Source organism: Festucalex cinctus, chromosome 2, assembly GCF_051991245.1.
Source record: "Festucalex cinctus isolate MCC-2025b chromosome 2, RoL_Fcin_1.0, whole genome shotgun sequence".
NCBI lineage: Eukaryota > Metazoa > Chordata > Actinopteri > Syngnathiformes > Syngnathidae > Festucalex > Festucalex cinctus.
Window position 1 is genome coordinate 38,915,347 of NC_135412.1, and position 23,637 is coordinate 38,938,983.

The following is a 23,637-nucleotide window of genomic DNA, read 5'->3' on the forward strand; positions in this document are numbered from 1 at the left end:
TTGTGGAAAGATAACAGAAGAAGAGTCAAGGGATAAAGAATTGTAGCCCTGCATCTGTTTACCACTGCTGATGACCTCATGTTCCCTTGACCACAAAGAGCCTGTTGAGTCAATGCTGACCTTGGAGAAATACTATCAAAATATTACAATTTGATAGTATTGTGTTTTCAGCACTAATGCTAAGAGTGATAGCAGCAGCAGCATTGCTCTTGAATTAATTATGGGTGCATTTTTTGGTTTTGTAACACCAAAATATAGTTTATGTGGCAGTATATCATGCAAGTTCTGACTGCTATGTCAAGCATGGCCGCCGTTTAGCAAGTAGTAAGTACCAAAATATTAGCTCTGTGTGGGTTAAGCAGTATTTATTTATTTATTTGTTTATTTTTTTAAATATATATCTGTTTATTACATGTTGCTAAATTTATGTTGGACTTACAGACATAAGCCAATTTAGTCAGGTGACACTTGGGAACCCATGCAGGCAGGTACTGGCAGCTAGGGGGTCCTTGCGGGTACTAATAAGGAAATGCCTTCTATGGAACTGTCGTGGTAATGTAATTGCACCCGCCACCCCCCACCCCCGCGAAAGCGCTAACTATTTACAAAAGGGCTTCATGTAAATTTATTCTTATACCTTTATTCGTGCGTCGTTGTTTAACCTAGTCGTGGTCATGTCTTGTCTCAAGATTCTCAATGAATGTGACCCATTAAATACAACGAAATTACACTCGAGTGTCTTCATACAACCGCGATTGCCACACGTGTTTTGCATTTTCTTTACTTTGCGTTTCTTGTAAACCTAAAGAGCATAAAAATATATACTCTTGAAATCACACGAAATAAAGCTGAATCACCTTCAAAGCTCTGAAATTTAATTAACAAATTGACAGGTGCTGTTATTCATGTAACATGCTTCTTAAGAAATACATTCTATAAATCATATGAAATGATTTTGGACTCTTGTTACGTCTCAGTTCCTCTGAACAACTTTAAGAAACCAAAAGTCGTGATGAGGCTGAGATGAACCCCTTGCAACAAAGTTACTTGACTAGTTGAGAGACTTGATGATCAAAGGTCATCACACTACAAGGACATAACATATGAATTAGGCTGTTACTTCTGTTTCCGAACTGTAATTCACATAGTGTTATGTTGTATTTGTGGTGACAAAAAAAAATAAAAATAAATTAACCATACACCCACATTTCAGTACATCAAAACAGCATATAAAAAATGTGCAGTATGTTATAGTCTTAATTGACTGTATCACAATAGACTGATGAACAAACAACACTAAGTTTGTAATATATCTTTAATTAACTGAAATACATCAGGAAAACATTGACTACTTAAACACATAATGGCTGCTAATGGACTTGTAAAGATGACCAGATCAGTATCACAGCATCAGGGTTGCTCACAAAAATGAGCGACAACAAAAACAATGACTGCTTTTATGGAATTACAAATGACACCACGATGAGACTGAGCATTGTCTTAGATGGACAACAGCCACGGCGACTTTGCAGCAGTCTATTATTAAACCAACATTGTAACTGTACTTTTATCACACGCATTCCACAGATGCTGTCACAGCTGTAAGTGGAAACTTTGTTGTTGCAAAATATGTACATTTTGAAAATGAAAAAGAGGAAGAGGAAGTTGTTTAGCCTATTTTTTCCCTTTGTTGGGCCACTTAAGACTTTAAAGGGGATGAGGGGGGACTTTATGGTTAAAAAAAAAATTTAAAAATCTAAGTGGTGACGCCAATGCCAGGAAATTGAAATAGTTACAAACATGTTTCATAAAGAAGATGACAGAATGTACTGAGACTTAGTGGGTGTGTCTGAAAGCATGTAGCAATATAAATATTAGAGTATCCTTGAGCATGATGCTTAACTCACAGTTGCTCCTAATGCTTGAGACTATGAAAGCATTTTGAGTATAATTGTCATGTACATGAGAAGTGCATGAACCCTAGATCAAGATCAACCCAGATCAACAATTGCGCCACTTCCTCCACTGGTGTGAATACAATACAACAATTACATGTGAAAATGACAAGTGAGGAATATTCCTTACAGGCTCATTGCAACCATTCAAGTCACAGTGAAAGTTTCTTTGTCGTTAGTGTTGCATAAATTACATGGCTGGCGTCATTGGGGCATTGAGAAAACAAGCCACAGTAAGTCACATGGTAACAATTTGCAAGTATCTCCACAGAGGTTTACTGTTAAGACATTTGGGGATTGACAGGCTCTGTTGTCATCACCAATACTGCTCATAGGCACTTGGGGGACATAGACATGGCTTTTGAGGATTGCTTTGACGAGCTTTATGGTTCTCATTTTTTGGGGGGTAATCTGGCTGGGTGAGATCTTTTCTCAGCATTTACATGCAATTTAGCGGACAGTTTCCGTTTAATGAAAGGTTGAATACTAAAATAGCAAAATGTCTTTTAAGAATGAAGTGATGTTACTGTAATAGTTTGTGTATCCCCAATTCCAAGTCAAATCTTTCTTTCACTCCTTTGAGTTTTTTTTTTTTTTTTTCCTCAATGTGATAGCACTCAAGTTCACTCCAGTCAGCTGGAGGTCTTCTCCGGAGTTTTCACCGTGATCCTGACTTTCTTTGCTTTTGCCATGCCTGTGAAAAAAATTGAAGAGCATTTAAAAATATGTGCGTGTTAGAAGCTAAGACTTAAAACTGATGCTTACTGTTTGTGTCCGAGTCTTGCTCCATTTCTGTGTCCACAAATAATTTCTTCCTCTTGTAACTATGGTTGGTCTCCTGTTCTGATACGATTGCCTCCTCTTCCTCCCCCTCATCTTCCTCCCCCTCCTCCAGCTGCTCCTCTGAGCTTCCTGGCTCAACTACTGGCGGCGATGACTGTGATGAAACAGATATAATAATTTTACTATTGAAATCGTTGGAAAATCTGTTGCGAAAAATGTTCATATTAAAAACGAGGTTAACAACAAAACAAAATACTTCTGTGTTGTTGTTGATGATCATGATGTTTGTGCATTCATGTGCGCAACAAAACAAGTCAAGAGCAGGTGCATATAAACATTCCTCATAGCATTTGGACAAACTGTTTATCCACTTTGAATTCTGGATCTAGTCACAACCTTGCAAGTTTATGGTCACGGACAATTACATTTCTGACAAGGTAGTAAATAATTCAATGGACATATAGAAGAGGACAATCAATCCTTGTCCCACCCAGTAGACATCACAAACGGTGCTTAATAATATTAATAACAAAACAAATGGGTGTTGGAAAACTTGAAATAAGGTTAAGTGTCCTCAAATGTAGCTGGTACCCTTCAACTTATTTTCATTTAAAAAGATGACCTGTCACCATCTTACCTTGCCATTTGTTGATAAGGGGTCTTGCATTTGAAGAGCGGAATTCATACTCTCCAGCACAACTACTGTTCCATATAGAAGACATGACTGAGTTAAAGACAACTTGACATGGTGAATGCATGGATTCTGACTATTTACAAGAAGTGGTTACCTGGACGTAATGATATAGTGAGGGCAGGCACCTTCTTGCCATTGCTTTGCTCTGTCTTTCCACTGGCCTCCTTTTTCTGCTCCACATTCTCTTTTACCACCTGCTAGAATAAAACAGACCAGATGATTGTCACATGTTCTCACACGTCATCTTTCACTGATTAGTCTCAATACCTTGTGTTTTTCTTGCGGAATTTCTTCTTCTTGTGTGACTTGAGGTAAGGATGGCGCCAAAGATCGAGATGCGGGAGATGATGCCTCTTGACAATGTATAGGAAGACTCTGCATCATTTCCTTGTCACATCTCTTGTTTACACCCTCTCCCTCTTGCGAGAACAGAGGAAGTTCATGTTTGGTTGATTGGATGGGTATCGACTTTCCTCTATCGGACAGATCAAGAGGACCATCGCAGAGGTTTCTGAGCCCGTCCCCAAAAACTTTTTCGGTGCTGGACGCCTCCATGTCCTTCTTCTCCTGAGACGTCCCCACAATCCCGGCGTGCTCTGATAGATTTTTCAACCTAAATACCACAGTTGGTTCTTTCACGGGGCCTTGAAAGCCACCATGCTTGTGCCACTGAGCTCCATAAACATGATCTTGATTGCTGGAAAGGCCGGTGTGTTGGCCACTTGGGATCACATTTGGAAATCGAGGAAGATTTGATTTGGGATAAGGGTGCCTCGCCAGATTTGCGCCTGAAGCGGCCATTGTTGCCCAGGCAGAAGATTCAGGTAGAGCCCAAGGAAAGGGAACAGGACTGCTTTTGATTGGTTGAGGACGACAGGGGACAGGAGTTTTGATTGTGTGTCTGGTTGGATTCACATCAGTATTGGGTGAGGGCGAGGACGTCCTCAGTAGAAGACCTTGAGAGGAGATTGGAGGTGGCTGATCCAGGGTTCCCACCATGTGAGATCTAGGGCAAAATATCACCCATTAGAGGAAGAAACTAAACAAAAACTGTTTAACTGCTCCATATGTAGTGCCTTGAGATAACTTCTGTTGTCAATACCGGCATATCAATCAAGTTGAATTGAAGTGAATTACCTCCTCTCACCATGCATCACACTGCTTTGTGTTTTCCAGGATGGTGAAGTGAAAGTCGGTAGAGCCTTAAAGGAAAGACAAAAATAAACAATTACTGAGTTTTCACATCCAGAATACTATACAATGAGTTTAATTGTAGTTAAATCACATTGAAAATCAGAAAGTTCTGACTGCATGTCTTGTTTGAGTAAAATATGTCTGCTTGCTTGGAACACAATAAGTTGAGAATAAAATCAAAGAAGAGGAATAAAAGTCAGGCAATAAATGTAAATAATGATATTTACATATCACCAGAGATCTGTAGTGTGTGTGCAACTGTACAAACAGTGTAAAAATCAAACTTACAAAGTGGCTCTTGTTTATTACTTGTAGCTGCCTGAGATCTGACTGAGGTTCTGTTTGGTCAAAAAGAAACAATAATTCAGAACATGAAGGGGAAAAATTAATTATGAGAAAAGCTTCCCTTACTGCTGGGTCATTTTCAACCTCACCGTCGGCCATTTGGTTTGTGCCTGTTTTCACTTCAACGTTGCCATCTGGTGGCTGGACGGAGGTGGCCCTGCCAGTCGCCATGGCCATAAGAGACACAGGTCCAGATGATGGCGAAAGGTCAGGGGAGGTGTTTGGTTTGGCTTCCAAAGGTGTGTGGCTGTATAATAAGAAGTCATTGAGGAATCTGCTCTACACGTCTGGAAATGTGCTCTTTTTTTGTCACCATGTACTTACTTTAGTGCTTCTCTTAGGTTATCAATTTCGTCTCGGAGCCTCCTGTTTTCCTTTTTTAGGCTATTAGTCTCTCCAGCTATGACAGTGGCAGAGTGAAGGCATGGATGAATACTGTATATACAGTAATTGGTAGATAGCTACTGGAACTGTGACTTATACTATATATTGCTGGCAATTTAGTGAATTTCACATTTAGAAAAAAAATAAAATATATAAATATATATATATATATATATATATGTGTGTGTGTGTGTGTGTGTGTGTGTGTGTGTGTGTGTGTGTGTGTGTGTGTGTGTGTTGGGGGGGGGGGGGGGGGGTACTATTGGTCAGTTCACATGGTTGGGTGCATTGTTACAAATTACTGACCAATCAAAAATGTTGAAAATGTCTTTGATGACGCAATGTTAATAGCAGCAATACTATTGCCTCAGGTTCTGTACCTGTACCTAAGTGGTTGGCAAAAGATGTATTTTAAATAGGGGAATGCAGTGCAGTAATCGAGCCTGGATGTGATGGAATGCGTATACATTATTACACTTTGAAGTGAAGAGTGGAGATGGCAATTCATTGATTTGTTGTTTAAACAACAGGTTGCAGTATAAAATGACATCAAATTAGCAAAAGTGTAAGGATGGATAGAGTGAATGTCGTAATATTGGTACTTTGTATTGATTTAAACTTGAGAAAGTGCAAAAAGACTTCTCGCCATAACTTACTTACCAACTGTCTTACATGTAAATTACACTTCACAACTATAGAGGGAGCCATTCCGCTAAAAGCTAAAATGCTTCCCATTTGTACCATTTTATGGCGTGGTCATCATTAATGAGAAAGACTACCGAGCAGTGTGATGTGCTGGATGGTCTGCATCTGAGAGATTTCAAACTCCTGCTGTCTTCTCTTGGCCACCTCCTGGGTGACTGTACATCTGTCACACAGGCCTGCTCTCAGCCTGCCAGTTGCACCACACAAGAGCATAGAGCGGCATTGAGGAGCAATGAAAAGAAGTTAAAATCTAATGTAAAACCAAAAACATACCAAAAAAGTGCATATACTATATAGCTGCTGTATATACGATATTGCTGCTTGAATACTCACTATCAAACCTTTATTCAAAAGGGAATAAAATGTGTGTATACCTGTTCTCAAGTGTCTTGATGTTCTCGGTGAGTAATCGGTGCTGCTCCTTCATTTGCTGGTTCTTTGTGAACAGCTCCTCCATTCGTTTTGTATCACTTTAAAAAACACACACACACAATCGTATAATAGCCAAATCATGTAATTTGGGCAAGAGGTGGGCTACTCCCTGGACTGGTTGCGAGTCCATCAGAGGACACATATCGAAAAATAAGCGTTTGCATTCACATTTGGACCTATGAGCAATTCAGTATTTTCAATTAACCTCACAAACACGGTTTTACTAGGGTAAACCGAAGCACGTTTGAGAACATACAAACTCTACATAGGAAAGCCCAAACTGAGATTCAAACCTAGAATCTATGACTGTGAGCCAGATGTGCTAGCCACATGCATGTCCTGTAGCTGAGCTTTAACCAGAGGTTTGACTTTCTTCTGCAACCTTCCTTGATCCTGATGGGAGTGCCCTTAAATAAGGCATAAAAACACCCAATCTCAGCTCAGCAGATTGAAGAGTCATGACTCTATCTGCTTGTGGTGTGCAACAAAATATACACCAGATTCTAAAACACTAATTCCCCGTATATACATGAGAAAAATGCAAAGAATAGTTAACATTAATGATCACGATTTTATCTATGGGTATACATTGTATAGTGGCCAGTGAAAATCCGCATAGGGAGAACTTGCAAACTCCACACATGCGGGCAGGATGCACATTCGTACACTGTGATCCCATGATTTTGATACATGCTTTTTATATAATTAAGTTGCGTTCTTGGACAGCACAAGAGCTTTCAACACCCTTGTGTTTCAACTCATACTAAAACCAAAGTGTTCAATTAATTTGGGGCTTGTCCTCCTGTAAAAGCATTAAGGTGTTGACTCAATATGGACCTTAACTGATTCAATGCCAATACAATCCTGTCACAACTTATTTAACTTAATATTTCTCTGAATCAGTAGTGCACATGTTGGAACGAGAAGTGCACATGTTGGAACGAGAACTACCTTAAGAGTTGAAAATGACAAGATGTAAGAAGCTGCGATTGGCTGGCAACCAGTCCAGGGTGTCCCCCGCCTACTGCCCAGAGCCAGCTGAGATAGGCGCCAGCAGCCCCCGCGACCCTTGTGAGGAATAAGCGGTCAAGAAAATGGATGGATGGATGGATGTAAGATGTAAGAAGTGGAGTGCATAGCTAAGTCCCAGTGGACCTAGGGGTGTTAAAAAAAAAATCGATTCGGCAATATATCGCGATACTACATCGCGCAATTCTCGAATCGATTCAATCGGCGGCTGAATCGATTTTTAAACTTCCATTTTTAAAGGAAAAATATTCACCAAAAAGTCTTAGGGTTCACATCTTAAGCATGGAAGAATGTTATATGAACGGAACATTAAGCCTTAATATTTTATTTTAATGCTGTTCAAACATGAAACAGATTACAACCTGTATAAGACTGAAGTTTCAGATAAATAAATAATACATTTGCATACAAATCTTACACTCCACAAGTTTACTGATTAGTATTTTCTAAATTTGAATGAAAAAAATCGCAACAATCGACTTATAATTTCGTATCGGGATTAATCGGTATCGAATCGAATCGTGACCTGTGAATCGTGATACGAATCGAATCGTCAGGTACTAGGCAATTCACACCCCTAAGTGGACCAACTCATCAATTGCTCTTGAATGTCAGAAATGTGGAATATGATTTTGTCTACAGACAAAACTGTTGAAGCCTTCACTCACCAGCCTTTCTTGTTGGACAATTCTTGGACTTTCATCTGCCACGCTGAGAAATAAACACAGCACAATCAGTTGTGTGGCATTCGAAACAATGTTAAAGCATAAAAAAAATACTAAAATCATGTTTTATTTGTCATTTCCTCTTACCCTCAAGCTCTCGCTCATGGACCTCCCTGAGTTTTAGAAGCAGCTCGTTGAAGGACTCCATCGCCAGGCTTTCACGTTCGACCTTGAGTGTTAGTCTGCAGAGGCAGAGGTATCATTTTTAAAGGCTTCGCAGATATACATCATGTTTTTCTTGGTAATTATTATTATTATTATTATTATTATTATTATTATTTATATTATAAGCGGTCATTTAATGGATCGATGGATGATATTTTTGGACTCACCGTTCAAGTCATGTGTTTCCGCTGAGGCATCATCATTTCTGATAAAAATACTACAAAAAGATGTGGGGTGTTTATTAGACAGTATCCATTTCAAATCAAGTACAATGTACACACACGCACACACACCCCTGCACACACTTAGCTAAAATTTACTGTAAATAATTTTATCCAAATATAATCTTCAATTCCATCACACAACAAACATAGGGAGGCAAACATAGGGAATGAGGAAAAAAAACAAAAAAACAAAAAAACTATAGCAATGTTAACATCTCTGAAAGAGGGGTGATGTACTCTTTCTGGCCTTTAAAACAAAAACTACTTTGATTCGAATCATTTTCCATGAATATCCCCATAAGCAGTCACACCCCAGTTTTTCAACTCTTTCTGCAATACCTCCCAGTGACCTTTTGAGGTATTTTTAATGAACATTAATTACCAACAACAATAATAAGCAAAAGCATAAGCAGTAGATAATTATTGAGTGAATTTGTGTGTTGACTATTTCTTAATCTTTCTAACTCTAGCATGTGTTTTTATGCTAAATAACAAAACGTCACGCCCCAGGACCTTGTCATGCACCTGCGTGCATGCACTCCACCACATTTTGGTTGTCAAATTTGCTTGTCATATTGACGATGATTACAACTGGCTGGACCAGTTTTGCCAGGCCTGGGGAAGCAAACGTGAACTTTGTGTATAAAGTACTTGAAACTCAGCTATTTTTTTCCCCCTGAATGTGCATGTGTCCGCAGAACTAAGTGTGTGTGTGTAGGGTCCTTTGCAGAATGTCTTCATGTAGGAATAAACTTAACCAACTGGGATGTAATCTGAAAGAGAAAATTTGACATTTGATGTCATTACTGTGTTTACACTTGGCTTGTGGACTGCACAGTGGTCGGACTCAAGTCACACATTGGGCATATCTTAATTTTTCTGCTGGGGAAAGTCTAGTTTGCCAAATTAGGGAACACGTTGCACCTCGCTAATTGTTCCAGCAAACGGAGCTGCCCAGCACACTTGTAAATTTAGTGACAGAGTACGAAAGACGAAGAAAGAAAACCGACAAAACGATTGGGGCTGCAAGGCGGTCTCCTTGCCAACGTCACATGCATGGCTGACTACATTAACACTGGTGGAAATCTCACAGTTCCTTTGACTGGAAATGTGTGCTTGGTCTCCTGCATTGAGTCCAGCGAGTCCTCTCCCTGCTGAATTTAAATCGATAACTGGGTAGAACAGCTTCGATTGGCCAAGAGGCTGTGTTTCCTCCCACATTGGCGCATAATGAAGCAAAAGCCATCTTCTATCTGCACAATTATAGCAAAATAACAAAAGAAAGAACACTCAACATGTGCACAGTTAGATTACACTTTACACCAGACTAGACCCCCACTGGGCAAAAAATAGGGGTTGCAGTGTGAAGCTTCCGTCACCCCATCGGCTGGAAGTCGTCTTTACCACAGAGCTGTCGCTTTGATATGACATGACTATGCCTAGACCCCGCCTCCTCACCATGTGATCTAGAAAGTTTTTATTCTGTTTGGAAAGACATTCTCATTTAGTACGATTCAGTATAGATTTTAAATGTCCCAAAATCTATTTTATTCTAAATTATTTATACTGTCTTGCCCTTGTTTGTGTGTGCGCCTTTATTGGGAGCGATGTTCATGTTGTACACGATTTAGCCACATAGGGGCAGTGTGGTTCTAAATGTTTTGATACACTGTTAAATTGTAGCCACATTAGAGAGGAGAAGGAAAACGTCCCGATCAATTATTCCAATAAAAGTTGCTGTTGTTGTTGTTGTTGTTGTTGTTGTTTTGCAGCAGCAGCATAGGAAGAACATATGCTGGTGAGTAAGTTAAGATGCTTCTTTGTATACATTCCTGAAGTGTTTTGTATGAATATCGATCTGTTCTTTTGAGTGATAAAAGTGCTGTGAGTAGCGCGCTAATGGGGAATATACTACGGAAGAGGCGGGGCGTGATTTTGCACACCAGTTTATTTCCTGTCCGCGTTGCGAACGCGCAACCGAGGGGCACAAAGTCAGAAGCACAAGTATTTTGACGCAGCCCACACTTCGCAAACCAAACCGGAACCAAACTGATGTGCAAAAAAACAGTCCCACCTCTTCCGTGGCATATACCCCATTAGCGTTAGCAAGTCAGACTGGAGTGGATCATGATTCCTTGCACATCTATAATTTGAAGCAGAAATCATTGTTAATCAAATAATTTTGAATCAAAAATCATTCTGAATCTAAAATCGATTCTAAATCTAATTGAAGACCCCAAAATCGGAATCGAATCGTGAGACAGTCAGATTCCCACTTCAACTAAGTATAGCATCTGCACAATCATGCTTTGTGTTGAAATATGTGATCAGATTAAATTTTGAATTCTGATACTGAAAGAAAAATGACAAGTTTGCCTGATAATTTATGATAATTTTGCCTGAATAAAGAACAGAATTATTTGCACAATTCTATTGTTTTTGCACCCCCATAAGATTAAATAATGATTTTGATTCCAGCTGGATAATTGTCATATTAATTTATGTGCAGTCTTTATTAGCTAGCGCGTGTAAAGCTTTTATTCAGGACAAACAGTAACCGGCAATGACTTTAGTCATTTTGAAGACATTCAACATATGCAGGCCGCAAATGCAAGCTTTTAAAATGAGTTCCCATTTAGTTCAGTGTGCTTCACACTCCCTCCTCAACAAGTCGGGATATGTCAGGCAAACGCTCATCTCTGTGTTGCAAGAGAAGACCTGTCTGTCCTTCTGATGATCCAACCCAAATAAACACACACACATATACACACAAGCACAGGACACTGAAGTCACATAACGACCAAAGCATTACTGCATCAAGTATAAAGTGTATTCAATGTTTTGCAGCTAAGTACACTTCCCATCCTTACTTTGGCTCTTAAAGGTTTTGATACTCTGACCCCATTCACCACTGATGCATGGTGAGGTAGGAGGAATAAACGCCACAGTACTGTGTAAAACAAATGAGGACTTCCTCTGTACTGAAATAGTTGACCACTCATTCCTGACAGCATTTGAAAAAGGGCTGACGCTGACGCTCCTTCACCTGCATACACATGCAAATGAGCATGCATGCTAATGCCTATTGAGGCCATGAATATTTCCTGTCCTCACACCACTACAGCAGATATTGCCGCCTATGCTACACACCTGTCGGCAAAGGTATGACCCTAAAGGCAACAGCTCAACACCCATCAACTCACCTCACACAGTGGGGCGACTCTATCGGCTCCCCTTCTTTTTTCCTTTATGCTCCGGAGATGGACTGAGCGATACGGACACACAGAGACAAGTATGGCGAGTGAGATTGTCTTACACCCTCCCATCCTTCATCTCCCCACCCCAGGGAACCGGTCCGAGCGGTTGTTCCCTTGAGGAACACAAACACTGAGGCCTGGGCAAGTTGTTCCTTGATATTCCAGTTCTGCTGAAATCTCACATAACCGGTCAAACCGGTCCCATAAAGCCCTGTGGGCATAGAAGGACAGGACCAATTGGGTAACTGACGCAAGCCAAAGCACATCCCTATTGTTTGTACGATATACAGTATATGTAGGTAATATTACAGTTTTTCTCCATAGATTTGCCACATTTCTTGAAACTGAAATTACAAAATCCAAACTGCAAACTCATTTGGCCAAACAGGCTTACATTTGTGCACAAGCACAACCGATTAGCAAAAGCACATAGCGATCCCAAAACTGCTCACACATGCTTGACTCCAAGTTCCTTTAAAAAAAAAAAAAACACACAAAAAAAAACGAGTCGGTAGCCCCACTCCACTGATCTATGGTATATGACATATGTCATATGTATGACTGGATAGGACAAGATTTTTGAGGTCACAAGGCCGCCATATTGCTCCTCCCAAGAAACATTTCTCGTCATGCGATCCTACACATTTACACTATCAAAATTGGAAAAGATTTGAGACAGTACTGAGTAGAAATTTTGCCCAAAAACAAAAGGAAATACACATCGCTGTCTGCTGCTGCAAAAGAAAGCGTGAGCCGAATTCTGTATATTCATGAAAAACTAAAAACTATTAGCAAAAATTCTATCTAATCTAGTGCACAGTGTAAATAAAGTATCGTCACCTTCCCCCTCTTTGTCCATCGTCCTCATTATCTTGGCCAACCATACGCTGCTCTCTGTTTGGCCACAGGTTTTCATTCACGTCGGATGAGCGGATATTTTACCTTGCAATGCATCAAGGAAAATAAAATGGCATGAATGTCTCAACCATCCTTTCCACTGTGATATGCGGGAATAATTTTGACAATTGAACAGATGATTTTTCATATTATGACTTACACACTGAAATCCCGCTGACATGTTTTGGAGACCCATTAGACTGAAAAAAACAACTAAACCAGTTCGATCAGCAAGATCTATTCATTTGGGAAATGTGCTAAATGTGGGCGCATTGTGCTTACTGTAGGTTAAATGTACACAACCATTTGCACAGATCCACTAAGACAATTTAGACATGTACTAAGACATTGACAATTTAATGAAAACAATAAAAAACAAAACAAAATCACAACACTATTTCTTCATAATGTGACGACTTGTGAGAATGTCGCCAGCTAACGTTGTTTGGGAATGTCACCCTTTTTATTTGTTTTGAACAAACAGCAACTGTTGGCAGTAGCCGACGCCGAAAACAGGTACAATTCACAAGCGGCGAGCAGTAGCTGCAATGAACACAAGCAGCCAAAACGAACTTAACTGTCCTCCCCACCGAGACCTGTGTTGCGTTTACTGACAATATTCTTGGTGGGCGGGCGTGGACCCCTATGGCCCGCCCATGGCGACAGGTGTGCCTAAATTGATTTTCTGATGACCAACTTGATGGAGCTTACTTAGCAGTTAGCATCAATTATTTTATGCCTCACTACAGGTACCGGTACATACATTCTGCCAAGGATGGCAACCTTGACCCTTGTAAATACAGACACGACAAGATGGACACTCGGAAGAGTGCAGACTACCGTCAGGGCCGACCATTCCTAAATGTGACGCACAGAGCACTATATATTGTACTACTATCTCCCAGTACAAATGTTAAACATGTTTTGTTTTGGTGGTTAAAAAGTATGTAGGTTAGCACCTGTGTCACAGGTACCCATGTTTGCAGTTTGCATGTTCTTGCGAGTAGTCCAGCTTCCTCCCACATTCCAAAAACATGTTTTTTTAAATCCTCGAAGGTTCTAAATCAGGGGTCACCAACGGCACCAGGCAGCCCCCAATGACTATATGAGTATCCTGTGGGCCTGTTCCAAAAATAGATGACCAGCAGACCCGTCACCAGAAAGAAACTGTAGGGGGGGCATTACCTTTTTTTTTGGGGGGGGGGGGGGGGGGGGCACACTTTATCAACCTAAATCTAATATTCATCAGGTTGAACAGCGGCATTGTGACAACTGCAAAAGTGTTCAGAAATATTTTCTGTCACTTAAAAGCGGCAGTTCATTCTGAAATCTCAAAGACAAACTGAAAAAAAAAAATGTGTAGTTCATTTTGCATTTATTCAACTCACAAGTTCATTTGAAACAAATCCACTCTTCACTTCTGTAAACAACTATGTCCGAATGAATGACTCTGTGACCCAGCCCCTTCTATCTGGAATTGGCTAGCAGTTGCCTTCATTTGCGTGTTGGATTAGGGCTGTACGATATGGACAAAATTTCCTTTCATTTTTGCCAGACATCTCTATTCTTTGATCTTTGACTCAGCATGAGACTTCACATCATTTTACTTTTTTTATGGTGCCTTCTGTATTTTGTGTTATTTTATTTATATACTTGTAAAGATTTTTTTTTTTTTAGTATTTTATTTGCGTGTATACTTATCTACTTATATTTACTCGAATTAATTTTATTTTGTGTTATTTTTAGGGCTGTCAAAGTTAAAGCGTTAATAGATGAATTAATCACAGAAAAATGTCGCATTAATCACGTACAGTGATACCTCGGTTTACGAACTTAATTGGTTCCCAGAGAGTGTGTGTAAACCGAAAAGTTCTTCTTCCGAACATTTATTTCCCATAAGAAACCATTAAAATGAGAATAATCCGTTCCCAGGTCCCTATAAAACGTAATTTTCTACTAAATAAGCCTTAAAACTACACAAAAATATACCTTATTTTTATTATTTATTTTTATTATTTTTTTATTGTATTGTAATTAAAGAAATAAATTGTACTGTATAATAAAGTCGTTTTATTTTACTTTGTGATGGTAGTTCTTAAGGATAGTAGTAATGGTAGACTTACTTCATTCGCGAGCGTTTCACCGCGTAGAGTGTTTATGGAACGGTTGTCGCTCATTCGCACTTTCGTGCTCACCGGAGCAGAGGAGGCGTGTCCCTTGGTGACAAGGAAGTGGAGCACTTTAGCGAGTCAACAAGTGAGCACCGTCAACTACTTTCACCTCTTTCCTGGGACTAAACAGCCGTGGCACGATTTTCTCCTTTTTTGAGGTACGTGATGGCACTTTCGCTTTTTTTTAGTGGCGCGAACTACAATGCAAACGCGCCGCCGAATCGCCGTCCCTCGCTGGTAAGCATTAGGCTTAACACTAGCCTGTGGTGGGGTCTTTTTCGGTCCCATAATAGCAAAAGTACACTCAAAATGTCTATCAAACACAAACCGCGTCCGCACTAAAAGAAAGGGGGTGACGAACTGGGACGCCGTGAGCGTGCGTCAGCTTCTTGTGGCCGCCACCGTGGTGCTGTTCGACCGCGTGGTTTGGTTCGTCCGCTGAAAAGTAGTTCGTCAGCCGAGACTAAATTTTCGCGAATTTAATGTTCGTGAGGCGAAAAGTTCGTGAGCTGAAGCGTTCGTGAGCCGAGGTATCACTGTATTAACGCAGATTAATCGCACTAATTTTTTTTTACCGCACTTGAGCCTTGAACGTAACCGCGGATGGTTACATTGACGGCTGCGCAGGTCCGTGATTAGGTCAATGCACGGCATTTCCTACGCCTATTGTTCCAAAATGAGCGGAGTAACTCCAGTTGGTGTGCTCGGTGGTAAATTTCGCTTTAAAAAACACCCCAACGGGACTTTAGATAAAACAAAAGTAATTTCCGTTTAATTAATAATTGCTTAATTGCACCCAATTGATATGATGCTGTTACGTTTTGAACAATACACGCATGCATGCAATTGCGTACATGCATTTAATCAATGTTTGCAAATGACAATCAGATAATAAAATGCGTTAATGTCAAAATATTACGGTATTTTGTATTTATTTTATATTAAGCAAATAATTTAGCTGATTAATCGTGATTAATCAAAATTAAAAAGTGTGATTAATCAGATTAAAAATTGTAATCGTTTGACAGCACTAGTTATTTTATTTCACTTGTGTCTACTAAAAGACTCATTTCTATTCCATGCACAGCACTTTGTATGCAGCGATGGCTGTTTTAAAGTGATTTAGAAATAAGGTTGAGTTATGTCGATGATATACAGAAACAACATATGGGTTCAGTGAAAAACTAAGCAGAATATCAATCCAGAAGGATGTGTAAAGTGCTGTTATTTTAATTAGAACTTAGTGACAGTCATCAACTTGAACAAACTTGGCAATAAAAAAAGAATTCAACTCACATTGTACTGCAACTGCTTTAGTGATAAATAATTTTATGCTCCTTAGTTGTTGTTGTGTATGTGTGACTGCTTGGGTCTGTTAACAGCATACTGTGTATTGCTACAATTCATCCGTGCTGTGTGGCTTGACTAATTAAAATAAAAGTTTGACACTAACTTGTAAACGTAACCAGTGGACTCAGGATTCCCATTGATATCAACTGTGTCATCCTGGATCGAGGTTTGGCGTTTGGTGTCTCCCATTAAAGCGGCACGACTGCTCACTGCTCAGTCTTTGTCCCAGCGCCAGCCGGCAAATGCGCACTATCTACCCGGAAGTAGATTTGGCTAAGGCACGTCTGCAGAGCGCGCGTCTCCCCCCCGCCCCTCCCCATCCCTCCTGATCCTGATTGTCATTGGCTTGCTTAGTTGTCAATCACAGCCAAACTTGAAAGGAGGTATGTGGTTGGCTGGCACGCCATGCTTTACTTAAAACAGAAGGCGCAAGTTTACGTGACTGATAGGACGAATAGTTGGTGAGTCATCTTGCTAGGGCGGGCACGGCTGACTGACAGGGCGGGCACGGACCCCCAAGGCCCGCCCATGGCGACGGGTCCGATGACCAGTAAGGGGACATTGTGATTTTCTAGGAAAGTTGTTGAAGTGATCATTTGTAAATGTAAACGCATGGCAGAGATTTATAGTGATAACGTGTTGCAGGTTGAGCTAGCTAGCTAGCTAGATAGATAGATAGATAGATAGATAGATAGATAGATAGATAGATAGATAGATAGATAGATAGATAGATAGATAGATAGACAGACAGACAGACAGACAGACAGACAGACAGACAGACAGATAGATAGATAGATAGATAGATAGATAGATAGATAGATAGATAGATAGATAGATAGATAGACAGACAGACAGACAGACAGACAGATAGATAGATAGATAGATAGATAGATAGATAGATAGATAGATAGATAGATAGATAGATAGATAGATAGACAGACAGACAGACAGACAGACAGACAGACAGACAGACAGACGGAGACAGAGACCATTTTTATTTTTACCTTGTTATTAATGGTTGTTTATAACCTATGTGTACTCACAACCAATTCAGCATGTACCCCATTTTTTCTTGCACAAGATCAGCTGGCATAGCACAGAAAATAAATGGATGATTTTGATTAAATTATAGGTTGCACATTTCTTCATTGAACGTTCTGTAAGTTTAATGTAGTTAAAGTGAAATACCAGCAGGTGTCAGTGTTGTCAGTTCAAACAAATTAGGAAGTGCTTTCAGTGCATGTTGTAATTTGCCCTTTGTTTCATTAGAAGGCCCGATTACCTTGCAAAAAGAAAAAAAAAAGAGAAGATAATGAGGACGGAACTGCAGAATCCTCTATTTTAAAGGCAAGTTGAACCTATTTTGGTTTGAGATGGGGGTGGTTCCAAGGAATGAATTTGGCGAGTGCAGAGTGACACCAGGTTGAAAGGTCAAGTCTGCAATTGATCAACAAGCAGTAATTCCTCCTATCAACCAATTTAGTGAAGAACTGTGATGAAAAACACTTTTTAACATGCAAAGGTCAAGATATGCAGGTTTTCAGTAGGGATGTTAAAAAAAAAAAATCGATTCGGCGATATATCGCGATACTACATCGCGCGATTCTCAAATCGATTAAAAAAAATAGATTTTTTTTTTTTTTTTTTTTTTAAGAGCTCAGAATTGTTCATTCGGTAGTCTTACCGATTCAACGTCTTATCATCATTGCCTTTTTTTTTTTTTTTTTTTTTTTTTTTGGGTGTGTGAATCGATTTTTAAACTTCCATTTTTAATGGAAAAATATTTAACAAAACGTCTGAGTTCGGGTTAGGATTCACACCTTGAGCATGGAAGAATGTTATATGAATGGAACATTAAGCCTTAATATTTTATTTTAATGCTGTTCAAACATGAAACAGATTACAACCTCTATAAGACTGAAATTTCAGATAAATAAATAATACATTTTCATATAAATCTTACACTCTACAAGCTTACTGATTAGTATTTTCTAAATTTGAATGAAAAAAAATCGCAACAATCGACTTATAAATTTGTATCGGGATTAATCTGTATCGAATCGAATCGTGACCTGTGAATCGTGATACGAATCGAATCGTCAGGTACTAGGCAATTCACACCCCTAGTTTTCAGTAATGAATTTGTGACACATTCTTCTTAAAAATGTCACTTGTGCACATGGGACTGTCTTTGTTTTTTATTTCCCCTCTAGTAATTAGACGATGTGAGAAATGCAGCTGGTGAAACGTCACGAATAACAATAGGAACATGAGCAAACCGAACGCTGCAAGTACACAATCCTATCAGAACACGTGTGTGTTTTACAGGGTGAGTCTGTCTCAAGAGCTTTGGTGGCATGCTGTAAGACAGACTGGTTGTCATTGTGCAACGCATTGTGCGCATGTTCTATTGTGCAAAAACTCTGAGCTGATACACTCTGTAGAATTTGGTTCAGTAATGACAAGTTTATTGTGTGTATTTTGTTGAAACAAGAACAAAATACAGTATTTGATTTTTATCATCACTTTGAATGATAGTTATGACTATTGAGCTACTCAAAAGCTCTTGACTGCCCCCTGGCAGTTGTGTTGAATGTCTCTAAAGTCATTCAATAAATCTAATCTCCTAAATTTATGCCACTATTAACATTTGTTGGGTTGTGTAATCGAGTCCAGAAGAGATGAAAAGGTGCTTCCTATGGAAGATAGGAAGGAACAGCACGGTTTCAAATCAATTTAACTCCATTTTTCCTGACATTACTACGCCGAGAGTTGACAATTCCAAGCTTACGCCGCAAGTCAATACGCCGGTCAACTCGGTGAAAGGAAGCTCTCCGCTCATTGAAAGCATTGAACTTGAAGATTGTTGTAATTCGACTTGTGAGGATTAATTTAATTTCAAAATGTCATTTGACTACTAGACCTACAATCTGCCTGGTTTGGATGCTAGTCACAGGCAGAAGCAATACATTACTCTTTTTGTTTTCACCATTTAAATGAAGTATTTGCATTGTGCTGCATTGGAGAAACATCAGAAATGCGGAATTGTCAATAGCTGGTCAAATATTAACTAAACTTGATGTCAGTTATGCTTTTAATTGAGAAGACAATAAAGCAATGGAGTACATACCATGGAGAGTGTAATCTTGAGAACATAATTGATAAATAATTTATGTAAGGAAAGACAGACTCAACTTTATCAGTGGAAAAACCCCCAATTCATTATCACTCCAATATATGTTGTTGTGACTGAGCTAGATGTTATGAGTTGACTTAGGACTTGCTTGAACCAACCATTAACGACTTGCATCGATCGGCTTGCTTGAAATTTGGTGGCGACACGACTGACTTGCTTGATCAACGTAAATTGTGACTTGCTTGAGACTTGAGGGTTTTGATTTTGAATTTGAATTACAACGTGTACCCTGCTTAAACAAACTAGTAATAGTTGGACAAAATATGAAATGCATTGCCATATTGCTGACATATACACAACAGTTGCCAGCGGGTATCCTAAGAATCCTTGACCCACACAAATTCTTCAAATGACCTTCTTGGCAATAAGGTTAATCGTAAGTCTATTGGGGCTTGATTTAGATTAGAGTTTATTTCATAAAACATGTAGAAAAAGACAGCTCGAGATCATTGAGAGCGGTGGCCTCACACAAACATGCCGTAAGTTACGACACTCACGGCCAGAAGGAATTTGAACTTGTACACTTGTTATGATGTTCATGCAGCCTCTCTTTGTCCCCCTCCTCTCCTGTGCCTCTTATTTATGATCATTACCTTGACCTGCCCCAGCACGCACATGCTTGTAAATCACCACCGTCCTTCCCTCTCGCCCTCATGCTTGCATAAACAACATTTAACACAACTATTGAGCAGGCTGCACGCCGGTGTGAGTGAAGGTACTCATCATAAAGACATCATCATTTCGTTTGCCAAGTCTTTGAAGGAACATTTTGACCACCTGTATAGAGAAACATGCTGCAGAGAGTATTTCCTAGTTTCTGAAACAGTTGATGAGAGGTGATGTGTCTATTAAAAGCATTTCAATAAATTTGAGCTGGTTGAACTAACAGAATAAAAGAAGCACTTCAAAATCCCTTTACAGATTGTTTTTTTTTTACATTACTCAAATTTTCATCTCTTTTGCATTCCTTGATTTTCCAGTATATCAAGTATAGTACTATTTTGTGTAATATTTATGCATACGCCCATTTCCTGTTCCAGTAAACAGAACCCTTACCAGCTGAGCTTGGGTAAGAGGTAGGGTACACCTAGAACTGGTCGCCAGTTGAATCATTGGGCCATTCATTCACACTTACATTCAAATGTTTACATCATTACTTCATATTAATCCAAATCTCTTTCACAATTTGGCAATTTTCATATTTTTCCATAAATCTACACTATTATATGGTGCACACATGGGTGCTATATATATATATATATATATATATATATATATATATATATATATATATATATATATATATATATATATATATATATATATATATATTTTTTTTTTTTATTTATTTTTTTATTTATATATTTATTTATTTTTTTTACAAATTACCGTATTGACCAATCTAAAGCGTTGAAAATGGCTTGCGCTCTGTGATGATACAATGTTTACAGTTGAACAAACTAAAAACTGATGATTTCTGAGGTTCAAGGATTCTGCCCGACGCCAGCGATATACAGTACACAATAAATTAACAATAACTAGTTTTGAAAGCAGAACTCAAGGATAACACGATTGCTTACTTTAACCCATTAATGCCGGGAGCACATTATCGTGTTTCTACCAGTAGAACCGGGAGCGCTCTCGCACTCTTCTCCCTTTAAAGTCGGGAGAGCAGAACATCATTTTGTTTTGTTTTGACCAATGCTTGGTCTCTTAGCCGATGAAATGCATCAGAATATACACGAAAGGGTGAAGCCTCGTAGCATGTCCTGGAATTGTATGGCTGACACAGATTCGCGGGAGTTTAGAAATAAATGACACGATTGACAACGGCGTGGTAGAACTTCAAATAAGTGTAACAGCATTGTTATATTGTTAAGAAATATGCTTGCAGACAACGAGGATGTTAAAAATGAGGATGTTGGAAAATTTTGAAGGCTTTAGAACGGAATGGTCGACGAATAATTACCACTCGATTCCCTGATGTTTTTACAACTGCACTCCAGTGTTGAATGTAAATATACCCGCAGATGCGAGGCAGTTGTTTGTTGAATTTCTGACAAAAACATATATATATATATTGAAGGTTTATAATAATAAACTTAGGTTTGTGTAAACACCACAAGTGTTAGCTCTGAAATGTTTTTGGAATTATGTTTGTATTTGCTTCAGGAGCAGAGATATCAATTATTTAATAGGCATTGACAATATTGTTGAATTTCCAGGAAAAGTTCAGGTTTTCGGGGGTGACTCAAAAGTCACCCGTTAGAGGCATGTTTTGCCAGGCGCTTTAGGCCTAAATGAATTAAAAAGGGGTTTGGTAACAGAAAATACATTTGCTAGGTTTGCTTTTGTGGCGTAGGTGACATAAAATTATGTGGCGGGTCAGATGTAGTCCCCAGGCTTTGAGTTTGCCACCTGTGGTTTACATAAAGTACCATCAAATGATGAAGTTGGTGCTGCACAGACAAGTGCAAAGCAAGCAGCTAAGTGTTAAGCTTTCTTTTGAATTTATATATTGACCCTGCATGCTGGCACAATAGCAGACTTGTTCTACCCAATGTGTATCAAAGCTTAAATCACTGTGGAACTCATGCAGAATGGCTGCATCATATATCACATGCAAAGACTTTTGGAAGGAGGATATTTGCTGAAGAGCACGCTAAAAGTCTACCACTCAAAAATGTGATGTGATTTAATAAGAAGTAATACTATATATGCCAACATGTCCATCCATAATTCTGACTTTTACAGGAAACAGTGATAGTATGGCGATTGCATGGCTGGCAATGACACACACCGGTAGATAAGGCATCAAAGCAGCAAGCAGATTTACAAGACACCATGGAGGGCCTTTAAAAATTACTGCTGCGTAAATGTTTATGCAGCTCTAAGCATGTCAGGCACTAAGGGGAGGAGAGCATGGCTGTGCTGTGAACAACCAGACACTTTGCAAATTAACAGCCTGGAATTAGATGTTTGCATTTCTGCTCAGGAGGAATGATCACGGCTTTAAATGGCTTTAAATCTTTGACGCGGATATTCTATGGGGGGCACTTTGGACTGAGAAGTGGCGAGTTGGATATTTCAAGCAAGAACGGAGCAGAGAGGCATTACCTAAAAAAGTACTTGTATGGCAAAAGCGACACGTATGATTCCACTGTTTCTATTATACAGCACTATATCTGAAGTATGTGTACATATAATGACACCTAACACATTAAAATTCAACAGCTATGGAGCAAATCAACGAAATACATCTTCCTTGAGTGTGACCCCCAACCCCCCCAACCAGCACTCACAGAGGTGCAAACACTGCAAGTGCTTAAAGCAAAATGATCAATCTCCAGTGTATATTGTAAACTGGCTATTTTACATGTTTTTTTTATTTGTTAGTTTTTTGTTTGGCGGTCTAACATACCATGTTTAGGCGATCTGTGCTTCGGCTGTAAGCAGGATTTACGATGTGTATATCTCATATTATGACGATGTCAGGCTCTTAAAGTGTAAAGCCATTTATACTAGTCACATTTAGAAGATATCTGAATATCAGATTTATTTATTTTTAATCCAACTTTGGATCTGAGGATTCAATGTGTTTTCCCCCTTACACTGCCATGCTATGAGGTGTAATGAGTAAGGTGACTCAAAAAGAGGAAGAAAGTAAAGTTCACTCCAGTTTCTGTGTACACAGCTGAGTGTGTGTATTGTGGATTTTTATAGAAGAACAATGCTGCCATATTGATTACACATTCTTATAAAGAAAATGCTAGTCAGATGCAGTGTTACCACAGTTACGCTAAATAATAACATAAAAAAGTGGAAAAAAAAAGTTGCGTTCTCAATTACTTTATTTTAAAAGTAACTAAGTTAGATTCCAAGTTACTTTTAAAGTTTTATTCAGCAAATGCCTGTACTGACAACTCTAACAAAAGAGTGACACCCATTTTTGCCACTCAATTGGAGGTTTCTGTATTTTATTATGCGTGAGGGAATGCACCATGAGTGAGAAGCGTGTGCTGTTTATGAAACTCTTTCAATTCCTTCTACGTGCTGCCTTTTGCAGGCGGCAAAGTGTGACTACCTGTGGTAGTAAAGGGTGCTCCTCTGTTAAATACTGTTGTTTCATGC

General features: G+C 39.2%; 1 protein-coding gene across 5 annotated transcripts; it reads right to left on the minus strand.

The window, feature by feature from the left end:
• Positions 1-1,297: 1,297 nt before the first annotated feature.
• Positions 1,298-16,500, minus strand: rbbp8l (retinoblastoma binding protein 8-like). Of its 5 annotated transcripts, none has more exons than XM_077515018.1 (15): positions 16,414-16,500; positions 8,579-8,628; positions 8,334-8,428; positions 8,190-8,232; positions 6,435-6,530; positions 6,135-6,247; positions 5,296-5,371; positions 5,061-5,218; positions 4,915-4,964; positions 4,570-4,634; positions 3,700-4,438; positions 3,527-3,629; positions 3,376-3,440; positions 2,721-2,892; positions 1,298-2,649 (listed from the first exon to the last, which is right to left on the minus strand). In XM_077515018.1, the coding sequence occupies exons 3-15, from the start codon at positions 8,392-8,394 to the stop codon at positions 2,588-2,590; spliced, it is 1,803 nt and encodes a 600-aa protein (XP_077371144.1). In that variant the 5' UTR covers positions 8,395-8,428; positions 8,579-8,628; positions 16,414-16,500; the 3' UTR covers positions 1,298-2,587. The 5 variants fall into 5 exon arrangements, with proteins under 5 accessions (XP_077371144.1, XP_077371147.1, XP_077371145.1 ...); XM_077515021.1 differs by lacking the exon at positions 16,414-16,500 and adding an exon at positions 11,839-11,948 and having other exon boundaries at positions 3,376-3,437; positions 3,527-3,626; XM_077515019.1 differs by lacking the exon at positions 16,414-16,500 and adding an exon at positions 11,839-11,948 and having other exon boundaries at positions 3,527-3,626.
• Positions 16,501-23,637: the final 7,137 nt, after the last annotated feature.